General features: G+C 45.5%; 1 protein-coding gene across 1 annotated transcript in view; it reads right to left on the bottom strand.

Annotated features, from left to right (window-relative positions):
- Positions 1–1,970: 1,970 nt before the first annotated feature.
- Positions 1,971–12,060, bottom strand: part of kcnk3a (potassium channel, subfamily K, member 3a) — a 31,334-nt gene continuing 21,244 nt past the window's right edge. The window contains exons 2-3 of the mRNA XM_062550839.1: positions 3,776–4,306; positions 1,971–3,625 (exon numbers count right to left, since the gene is read on the bottom strand). Coding sequence (XP_062406823.1) covers positions 3,264–3,625; positions 3,776–4,306 — 893 coding nt within the window. The 3' untranslated portion in view covers positions 1,971–3,263. The remainder of the gene's footprint in view (positions 3,626–3,775; positions 4,307–12,060) is intronic.

Below are 12,060 nucleotides of genomic sequence, written 5' to 3'. Positions count from 1 at the left end.
AGGAGAGGAATAAAACAGAAAGGAGTAGAGGAGCGAAGGAGAAAGGAGGAGAGGAATGAGAGAGAAAGGAGGAGAGGAATAAAACAGAAAGGAGTAGAGGAGCGAAGGAGAAAGGAGGAGAGGAATAAAACAGAAAGGAGTAGAGGGGCGAAGGAGAAAGGAGGAGAGGAATGAGAGAGAAAAGAGGATAGGAATAAAACAGAAAGGAGTAGAAGAGTGAAGGAGAAAGGAGGAGAGGAATAAAACAGAAAGGAGTAGAGGAGCGAAGGAGAACGGAGGAGAGGAATGAAGGTGTGGGGGAAAGGAGTGATTTAGAGGCAGAGAGACGCAGAGGTAGAAAATGGCCACGTGGTGGAAGAGCTGAGTTGAAAAGAAGTAGAGGAAGAGAAGGGAAGATGAAGATGAAGGACAATTAGGTAAAGATAGGGTGAAGAGTGATGAGGAAGAAGTGGAGAGAGGTAAAGAAGAGGTGAAGAAAGAGAAGAAGGAAAATATAGAGAGGTCAGGACTGGGAAGAACTGCATGGAGGAGTGGGAGAAGGAGTGTGGAGAGGTGGACTCTGAAACAGACGTGTGAAACAGAGACTACTGGGCGGATGTAGACAGAAGATTACTGAGATCTCTTTTGATGGGGGAATTGAATTGCATAACATTGGTTGGGGGGTAGTTACATTGTATGGAGGTGCAATTGGCTCTATTCAAATGATTATAATTCACCTCCTGTTGTTAATGGACTTCAGTCTGACTGCTATTGAGAAGGATTAAAACAGTAGCAGCATAGAAGCGCGAAGCTTTGACTCCATAAGAGTTTGGCAGCATGTTTGTGCAATGTCTCACATCATAACCGCACCACAACCCACAAGAAGCTTAGAAAACATAAGAACTTGTACTGTAGTCCCTTTTGCTGTGCAAGACAACACAACAAAGCCGCAAGTTGTGTGAACTTGAGTTGGGGGATAAGTTGGTGAGGGAGGTGGGGTAGGTCGGTGGGTGGAGTGTGTGTGTGTGTGTGGGGGTGTGTGTGGTGTATCTGACTCGGCATATCATCCCACTGCAATGCACCAATGGCATCATCCGTTAGCCGCGGGCCCTGCACCAAACTCAGACCTGATCCGGTGGAGCCGTGCCAGGAGGGGGCTGGAGCCCGTCCAGAGGTGGCTGCTCTGCCTCAGTGTGTGTTTGGCTTGGTGAGCAACAGATGCCGGGGCGGCGGGACGCCTCTTATCCTCCGTGTTTGGGTGCCGCGTGCCGTCTGTCGTTGGGCCAGACGCGCCGCGCCGAAGGTGTGAAAGCATATAGCGACTCTCCAGACAAGTTCATGGAAGCTCATTAGCGCCAGTCTACCTCAAATATGGTAGATTTCTAAAGAACTCTCACAACTGAAGGTGATATGCGTGGTTATTAACCGTATTAGCCCATCAACTTGCGCAATGTATGTAAACAAGACTGCTTTTAGACTAATGTAATGTTACAAAGTGTGTGCAATATAGCTCTATATCACTGATTAATATTAACAAAACAAACAAAAGTGGATTTATAGACAGAATTAGTTTCTCATACTGTGATAATTGTAATGTCAGGGTAATATAAGAACAATTGTATGCTTATTATGAGTTAATTTCCAAATTTAGCCTAGGGAAGAAAATGAAATGAAACTCACAAACCTTAATGACAATCTAGCAACTCCCCTGCGAGCTTTGGACTCCGATGTCAAACAATACCATTAAAGTATTATGAGACTGTTCTCTCCTCATAAAGTCATTCATATTGGATTCTGAATCCTTTGTTTTTTAACAGATTATCTATGCTGTGCGTCCAATGCAGTGGCATCAAACTGATAACTGTACACAGCAAACACAACAAACAGTGTTGAAATACTTGTACTTGCATTTCAACCGACTATTCCCCTGGACAAAAGTATACTGACAACATGACAAACAGACATCACAAACTGTGACTTAGTAGGGTTTTTTTTTTTTTCTTTATTCATAAAATTAGAATTATCAATGGCAGGTAAATTCCAACTCTCAAAGAGACAGTTCAGTATTGCCATCCAGATAAGCCCGGATCTGACTGAGATAGAGTATTTCTTTCTGTCCCCCTTATTAAATGCTCCCAAAAAGACATCCATAACATTCCATTCACAATGTGTCCACATGGAATTTTTCCAAACGGACACATCGGTCATTCCCAATTTTGGAAATGCAGAGAGGTAAGACACGGAGCTGGCGGATATCACCTCCTCACTGGCCTAGATGGAATCTTTTAAAAACCCTGGTGCTTTACTCCAGGGTAGGACATGAAAACAACAGACATATTAGTGGTCTCATTACAAACAATAACAACCATGCAATCAACAGAAGATACAATGATCATCCTGGTAAATGAAACAAAAAAAGGTGCATCATCATAAATTAAACTCAGTTCAATGAGTGTGCACTGTTGGACAGTGTACTAAACAAAACAAACAAACAAGAAAAAAACGAACGAAACAAAACAAAACAAAAGAAACACGGTGATCTAAAGTGCAGCAGTGTGTTGAACTAAATGTAGTTTACTATACACAGTGGCGCACCATGTGCTCAGAATCAAATGGTCAAATGCATATGATTATTTATTGTTTTAAAACAAGTACATAACAAACAAGCAAAACTAAAAAAAAACAACAAAAAAAACCAACAAGGATGACTGAGAAACCGCAAAATGACATACCACAAAGACAAAGTGACAGAGGTGTCGTTTAGGAAGTGTTTGGCTTAAAACTGCAGCTCGGATAAAGAGATATGTAAGAATATGTATTGGAATCTACCAACAGAAAGTGAAAGTCTCCCTCTCCATACCACTGCATTATGTAGCTTAAATAGTTGTCTTATAACAAATATATATCTATATGTACACTTTTTACTTGTGTGAACTAATGTTCGAAAGTGTTCTTTGTTAGGATTCTGTTAGAAAAAAATACATACTTCACATAAAGTCAGGTCATTGTAACGACTACAAGCATTCTTATAATCTACAGTATATGATTCCTTCATTAAAACTCTTGTTATCCACAGTGTAGCATACAGTACTGTACGTAGCATAGAGTATGTTTTTGTTGGGGAGGAAGGAACCATTTCTGCGCTTTTCCTTTCCGGAAGTTTATCTGTAGAAATACTCTGGAAAAGGAAAATAAAACAAAGCCTTCCTCTAGACTCTACATCCAGGCAAAAAACAGGCCTCCGCCGCCGGAGGCCGACGCAAACAAACGTGACCTCCGCGCCACTAGATGGAGCAGCGCCGTTTGGAAGGTCCGCGGTACGAGGGCACCAGGGTGTGCAGGCCGGTGGAGACGGAGCTGATGGCCGAGGGCCGCTGCAGACCGCCGCAGGCGCAGCCGTTGGGGTGGAGCGGCAGCGGGCTGCTGGAGAAGGCCTCGCCCTGCTCCACGTAGGTGTCGGAGGTGGACAGGTCGCGCGGGATGATCATGGGGATGGAGTACTGCAGCTTCTCGCGGCTCTTGTACCACAGGCACGAGCACATGGACTGGAAGTGGAGCACCTCGGCGTAGACGTTCCGCAGCCCGCGACCGGCCCCGCCTCCCCCGCCGCCTCCTCCTCCTCCTCCTCCTCCTCCTCCTCCTCCACCTCCTCCGCTGCCCGAGCCTCCGTCGCGGCCGGAGCAGGTCGCCCCGAGCTCGGACGCGGCCGACGAGTACGACGGCGGGTCCGGGGCGAAGTGGTACCTCCCTCCGCCGCCCCCCGCCGCGCCTCCTCCGCCCATCCCGCCCATCCCGCCTCCGACGCCCCCGACCCGGGACAGCAGCGCCCGCTGCTCGGCGTCCCGCCGCTCGTCCTCGGCGTTCATGGTCATGAAGCGCAGCACCACCAGGTTGAGGAAGGCGCCGATGACCGTCAGGCCCGTCAGGATGTAGATGAAGCTGAACGCCACGTACTTGGGGTTGGTCTGCAGCGCGTGGTCCTTCTGCAGCGCCACGTAGTCGCCGAAGCCGATGGTGGTGAGCGTGATGAAGCAGTAGTAGTAGGCGTGGAAGAAGCTCCAGTCCTCGTAGCGCGAGAAGGCGGCCGCGCCCACGCACAGCGTGCTCATGCACGAGACGAAGCCGATGAACACCATGTTGGCCATGCTGACCTCGGCGCGGCGCAGGCCCAGGCACCGCTTGAGCCGGTGCAGCAGGTAGCGCACCAGCGTGTTGATGCGCTCGCCCAGGCTCTGGAACATCACCAGCGTCAGCGGGATGCCCAGCAGCGCGTAGAACATGCAGAACACCTTGCCGCCGTCCGTGCTGGGAGCGGCGTGACCGTAGCCTGTACAGAAAAGAGAGAGGGAGGGAGAGAGAGACAGAGAGAGGGAGGGAGAGAGAGAGGGAGAGAGAGAGAGAGAGACAGAGAGAGAGAGAGAGAGAGAGAGAAAGAGAGAGAGAGATTATTCTACAGGTTGAAGGGGGGAAGAGAGGCAGTCTGAAAGGGACATTTTTCCACGATGCTAATAAAGCAACATTGAGGTAAACATTGAGTTTACCTACACACATACACTGTAATACATACTGTACACACACATGCACACACACACACACACACACACACACACACACACACACACACACACACAAGAGAAAGTAAAAAGAGAGAGAGTGTTCCCATGTTTATACCCATATTGCTGTATCTCTATTATACTTTTCGTGATACTACTGTGTTGTTTGTAGAACCAGCTTTGGCAACACTGTTCTTAAATAGTCATGCTGATAAAGCACGTTTGAATTTGAATTTGAAAGAGTAGGAATAAAGAATGGGAGAACGAACAGGATCGATAGAGACAGACGGAGGGAGACACAGATACTGTGAAAAGAGAAATGTCCATTTTCACTGCAAGAGGTTCACACAAAAAAGTACTGCACAAAACAGATGTTCATTTGCATTTTTTGGAGCGATATTTCATTTATATCTATACTTCCCGTCAAAGCCCTGAAACTGAACCTATTAATGACCAGTTCCACAAATTACGCTGTTCAACCAGACAATACACCAAGGAACAATTTCAACATTGGTGGAGTTTTGAAGCACTTTGCTTGAGTCTGGCCATTCTATTTTTTTTTTAATATGCTGATATATAGCACAATATTAGTCAAGGACTCATGCCAAGGTTGCATTTGTATGCAGTTTTTGGAAAATGACAAGTTACAAGTGTGAGTCTCCATGAAGCTGTCCACTCAAGCTATCCACTCAACCAAATGTATTTTATGCAGTCATTTATTATTTTTTCGACATTTAATGACTTAGGAACATAAATGAAATAGATAATTAAATTCACTAACTCCATGAATAAAGGAAAGCCCAGAAGACAATGAGCCATGTCAGAGATACCCTTTATGACCCAGATTAATGATGTGAGAAGCTTGTTGTCTAACTCAAAAAAGGGACTCCGTCAGTGAAGTCAGTGAAGATCCAAACCCGAAAAGTTGAGCAAAACTCCTGTCTAGAGCAATAATAGAACAGTGGGTTATTTTAGGGAGTTCTGGGGCTCCTGGATAGACTTTCTCTACATATGGGTTGTTTTGAACAGGGCCAGATGAAGCTCTCATCTTTCCAACTTGGATAGTAGAATATTAACTATTCTCTGAGGACAATCTCCTGTCTAATGTGACTATTCTGGGAGGATCTATAGCAGGGGCTCTCAAACTGTGGTACGGGTACTCTCTCTAGTGGTACTCTGGGAGTCTCTGGAATGTTTTTATTTTTCAAATGAATCACTTCAAATGATATCAAAAAAAATATATGATAAGAAATGTCTTAACCACGCCATGGCTGAAGTTAAATGTAAACTACTGCCAAAATCAATGTAGAACAGTATGTACAATGTTAACTATGTGGTTAAATGGCCTACACTACTGTATTTTGTACCATAGTACTTGGAGAGCCAACAGTTTTCTGAGTTGGTACTCATTGTGAAAAGTTTGAGAATCACCGATAGGACATGCTGAACATCTATAAGCATTTATGCAGGATTATCTAGTGAACAAGAGCTTCATTTTGGCTATAGAGTGGTCAGTAAGGTTATCGGGGCTAGCGAGTACAGAGACCCACTTCTCATCTACCTCCTCATCTTTCTCTTTGTGCCATATCTCCAGCCTTTGTGTGATTCTTTTCATAGCGATACCGTGACAAACGCACACCACACCTTGAACGCACACTTGAAATGATTCATCAGAAGCCATCCCCATGACAAACTAATTGCATATGTATGTATGTGTGTGTAGAGTATCATGGTGACCCTGTGGAGAACGCTGTCCAGAAAGGGACTTCACTAAACTCTGGTATTAGAGAGTCTCTTCACCTTCCAAATTCTCCATAGTCTTTCATTCAATTCATATTCATATCTGCATTTGGGTGAATGTTAGTGATGGTTAGTCCAGCAACAGTGGTTTTGAAGGATGACGGCAGCAGCAGATGACATTAGCTAGGTAATATTCACCCACCCTCCCTCGCAACACAATATTGAGACCCGAGTCCTTGCTCAGAACCTCACACATTAGCTGTGGTCCGTTTGGCCTGCCTGGCAAAAGGGGTTCTGAGCGCCACAGCGGGACTTGCGTGGGAAGGCGTGCACGTGTTTCTGGTCTGGCCCACAGCTGATAAGGGCGCGTGCCTCGTCTGCTGTCGTGCGCCGCACACCCTCATAGAAGAAAAGCCAACGCGTCTCTCTGGCAGCGCTGTGCTGTGCAGCGAGCACACGTGGAGGCGTCGCTCTGCCACAATGCGATTATGCACGTCAGCTCCATTTCATCGTCAAGTGACTCAGGGGAAGTTCTTTCAAAATTTATTTCTCTTTCTTTTTTCTTTTTTTTTTTTGGTACGGCTCCTTAAGCACAAAGTTGAGACTGTCTGCACTGTGTGTTTGTGCCGTCAGAAAGAAGTCCTTGGCCACCGCTGCACGTGCTGCTTAATGTTCTCTCTCTCTCAAAAAAAAAGCACTTTAGCTTCGTACCGGGAGGAGAGAGTGAGGCAGACCGACGTCATTCAGTGACGTAGACTAGTTATGATTGAATTTTCCGGCACGTTTTGCTATTAGTTATCTCTAGCCTACATCTTAATGCCCCCGTGAGGTGCCTCAGTCTGAGAGTCCTGCGTCGGTTCTTTTTTTTTTTTAAAACATTCTCTCCAGATGTAATTATGCGCTGTGCGCACCTGTTGGTCGACCTGTTTCCTGCGGTGATCAAAGCGTTTTCTGTCGTCTACCTTAATGCGGTTGTTTAGAAGTGATGGTGAAAGGGAATGAAAGCAAACTTTTTTTCCTCCCAGACAAGCAGGACTGCAAATAGTCAATCACCAAAAGAACATAGTAGCCGATTATGTACACACGTACACGTACACACACACACACACACACGCACACACACACACACACACACACACACACACAGACACGCACACACACACACACGCACACACACACACACACACACACACACACACACACACACACACACACACACACACAGACACACACACACACGCACACACACAGACACACACACACACACACGCACGCACACACACAGGTATACATGCCACTTTGATAATATGTCTCATATTCATATATAACATTTCACTCAAATATCAGAAGAAACTTTGCCTCAAATCAAGGGTGAACAGCCACTAAAAATATGTAAATCCTGACGCAGAGATAGTTTCTATCAACCTCGACTCCGTGGCGACGTGAAGTGCTTCTTTCAGGCCTCCCAACGCTGCTTTTCAACTGTGTGCTCACAAAGGCGAGTTGGCTGTTTACCGCAGAGGCACAGCCAGCTACAGCCGTCAGCTTTGCAGAGGCTCAGTTAGTGGCGGCTGCGCCGTAGCCGCCAGTGTATTAGCATGACTGAGAGAGTCGTCAGTGACAACCTGAGTTAGCGGCACGACAACGTGAGACAGCTCAACTGCGCGACAGTCCCCACCGCAACCCGCATGAACACACACACACACATACAGACATTCAGCCGCTGAGACACACACACACACACTCACACACACACACACACACACACACACACACACACTCACACTCACACTCACACTCACACTCACACACACCCACACACACACGCACACACAAACACATATGTTTCATAAATGCTACACAAACTCATTAAGGGTCCCTTGATGCTAAGAGGGGACAAGTTGAAATAGTCTTACAAGTTGAAACAGTCAGGTACATGCACGCACACACACACACACACACACAAACTGTACATTTAACAGTGTAACCTTGTCGGGGGAAAGACAGCTATTACCCAAGGAGTCAGATCATCACACACACCTACACACACACACACACACACACACAGAGTCAAGTCAGCTTTAAGTCTGTACCAGGAGCTGAGTTGCCAGGGTCAAATCGGAGATGACAGCAAAGTCGGTCGTGACGCCTCACTGCCACTCAAGTGACAGACCACGGAGTCAAAGGTCAATGTCGGTGAGGTGGCCTCATCCTGAGCTCCCGCCCTTAAGCATCCGCATGATGCGTGTTGTCAGGTGCCACTGTGCATGCATGGCACAGCGCACTCACGTGGGCAGCGAGAAGCGGGTGACATTTGCCCAGCGGCGAATGCCAGCTCCTCAGACCTATCAACATCACCTGTGCTAGGAGAGATGTTCCCTCACCTGTGTGACAGGGACCAGAGAACCATTAGCGGGACTGGTTCTCTGCACTGCTGCGGTGTTACACAGGCCACACTTTGTGGACTTTTGTTTGTGGACACCTGGATGCTGACGTTTCCTAAAGTAGGGTTCAGACCAAAGCGTCCCGACGAGACGAGCCGCGACGTTCTAAAACCTTGCGACTGCGACTCAACGTGTTTAATGCTCTGCGACGGCTTGCGACTGCTTGCAACTACGTGCAACTTCTAATTCACACCGCTGCAACTCAGTCTCGTCGCGTCGGGAATCTTTGGTGTGAATTGGGCTTAAGCCATTTATAAAAACGATCTGTATGAAAACATTCAAAAAGCCTGCAGTTTAAAAAAGAACAAAACACACCCCAAAACCACTAGTAGTTATTACAGAACCATAATGTTCTATTCAAAGAAATTGTGATCTGAATGCTGAATATCTGTTGTAGATTAGAGTTTGGTCTTTAAAGGCTACATGGATCCATTGTATCATATGATATGTCTGTGTCAATGTCTGTGGAATTTAGCTTTTGTCCCCATAGCTCTCTTTTTATTGCTGCTATACAAAGCCTATTGCGCTGGAAGAAAGTACTGTGAATGGTTTTGGTTCTTTTTGCCATTACTTACATCAAAATGTCTTGGGTACTTAGCCATAGAGAGGCCAGAGTCGTCCCTTTAGTTCAGGAGTGGGGTGTCCAAATAATTTGCTGAGACATTTAAATACATGGCCTTTGATATCTTATCATATCTGACATATTGACATGGAGTTGTTCGGAGGTTTAATGGTGAACAGCACTGTTCAATACTCTCTTAAAAACTCAAAACAACTTAATTTCAGCATGTCAGATGAGATGAAACATCACAGCCAACCCTTTTATGGGACGTGACAAAACAAGCCACAAGAAGGTGATTGTCTAGTCAAAAAAATCAATTTCTCGGAAATTACAATATGAAAAGCAAAACATGAATAGCCCAAATATGGTAAATGGCAATCTGGATCCTTTTCAGCGGGCCTAAAAAGGCAGTCATTAAAAAATGAACAAGGGATGAGAAAAAAAATCCACAAAGGTCAGCAGCTCGCAGGTGCACCCTCATCCTGTTCTCCACCTCCACCTCTCTCCTCATCCCTCCATCTCTCCGTAGGCCACTTCTCATTCACGGGACATTATCGCTCCCAGAAAATCATTTGCGGCTCAGCTTTACAGAAACAAACAAATCACGCAGGTGATTTCATCTGGCCCGTTTCGTTTTTTTTCCGTCAGGTACGCCAGCAGCATCTGTGAAGCCCGGGGGCTCTTGGCGAACGTCAGACGGCAGCCCAATCCCGGTTATTAGGGAGGGGAATAAATTAAACAAATTAACCTGGCTTTTGTCAATTTATGCGCCTGCCAGCCATGTGTGAATGATTCTAATGTGCGACGGAATGACAAATGGCGGGAGGGAACCATACTGAAGTATGCGTTGCTAATTTATAATGAACTGAAAAACTGTAATGTTGCATTTTAATTGCTACTTGGAGGCTGCATATAGTAAGATAACAGGTAAGACAGGGGAAAGTCATTGAAATGGGGGAGCCTGTGAGTGCAGGAATTCAATCATCATTTTTGTGAAGCATCTTCAACTAAATTGTATTTATGGAATCCATGACATGGTCATGAAGGATGGTGGCATAATCGTCACACAGTACACATCAATCTATTTCAGTTTGGATCCACTTTCCAGCACTATTTCCTTTTCAGCTTGGTATCACTGGACGCCTATGCCACTGATCTAACACTAAAGTAAGGACTGCAATGTAATGTTGTTATTTAAAAAGAACATATCAGTATGATGGGCTCCTGGGGAATAACTTGGAAAGCTTGGGCATGGCTGGCCTGTTTGTTCACGTTCTGTTTCAGAACTCCACGTGTTGCCTCTTCCGTGCACCGTCCCCTCCCCACTGAAACAGCCCCATGAGGTGAGACTATGATGTTTTTCCCTTGTCTCGTTCCTCTCCCTCATCTCTCTCTCTCTCTCTCTCGCTCTCTCTCTCCTCGCTCTTTATTGTTATGAAATCTTTCCTCCTGAATGATTTCACTCCATGGCCCAGGTTTTTTTTTTATTATTATTATTTTATTATTTCTCTCTTTAATCCCTCCATTCATTTCCACTGGACTGCACACAGCTTTACCCGCTACGCAGCCACATTAACCTTCACAAGGATTTCAGAAATTAAATTCCTCATCGCTCTAGTCATTCACGTTTCACAAGCTCATGTGAGAGTGAGTGAGGGAGAGTTTTAAAAGCCTCTCGCTTTATCTTAGAGTGGCACTCCTTTTAGTTCTGCCTGCTCTCTTCTCTGCTGTCAGATCATGGGTGTGTGTGTGTGTGTGTGTGTGTGAGAGAGAGAGTGGGTTGAGGAGTGTGTGTGTGTATGGTGTACTTTCAAAACATCACTTGATGAAGGAATAATGATTTCAGCTATTACTGTACAAATCTGACCAACCAGACACGCACGCACACACACACACACACACACACACACACATACACACACACACACACACACACACACACACACACACACACACAAAACCCCTTATATACACATGGCACCTAATTGGACTGGCATAACAGAGGTGTTAGAGGAGAGGGGGTTCTTTTGAAGATTAAATAAATAACTACTCAGGAACACACATCAAAGGTCTACAGTCTCAAGCCTGGTGAGCATCCTTGTCCTTGTCGTGACTATTCAATTTGTATTGATGTGCCAGCACATCTTGTTCAGCACGAGGAGGCGACTGGAATACCTCTCACGTCTAAACACAACGCCTGCGAGAGTAATCCCCCCCCCCCCCTGCTCGTGTTACTCTGAAAAAGGTTCTTCATGTATTATTTCCAACGTTTAGGCTTATCCTAAGATTTGTTTTGTACAAGAGCACTTCTGTCCGACTGATCACTTGTTTGCTGAAGCAGCATCACTGTCATAAAATATAGTGAGTTGGCACACTGGAGATAAACTGAAATATACCTACATAGGAGCTCTTTGGAATAGATCAAGACTACTTCAAAGTGAGATGGCACCAGATCTGCTATAAAGCTGCATCCCTCTTACCTGCTTGGAAATACACCACGTTTTATTTTGTCTCACCATACTTGGTCGTGTGACTACTCGTGTAACTGTACTTTAATAGAGAAAACATGGAGGTGTTTGTTAGCGTCTAACTTCATCTCTGTTTGGATCCTGATGAATGAACTGGGCTAGCTAAGTGCTATCAAAGTTGCGCTGCGCGCCAGAGCCAGTGAGTGCACGCATTGAAACGTGAGAGGTATGCATCAACTCGCCTTAATTAAGGGAATATGGTAGTTTAATATAAAAAACGGTTACGTGTTCCTTTAATGAAAAGACCAGTTACC

This window comes from Sardina pilchardus, chromosome 12 (genome assembly GCF_963854185.1).
Source record: "Sardina pilchardus chromosome 12, fSarPil1.1, whole genome shotgun sequence".
Classification (NCBI taxonomy): domain Eukaryota; kingdom Metazoa; phylum Chordata; class Actinopteri; order Clupeiformes; family Clupeidae; genus Sardina; species Sardina pilchardus.
Note: the sequence above shows the minus strand (reverse complement) of the source record. Positions and strands in the feature narration are given on the sequence as shown.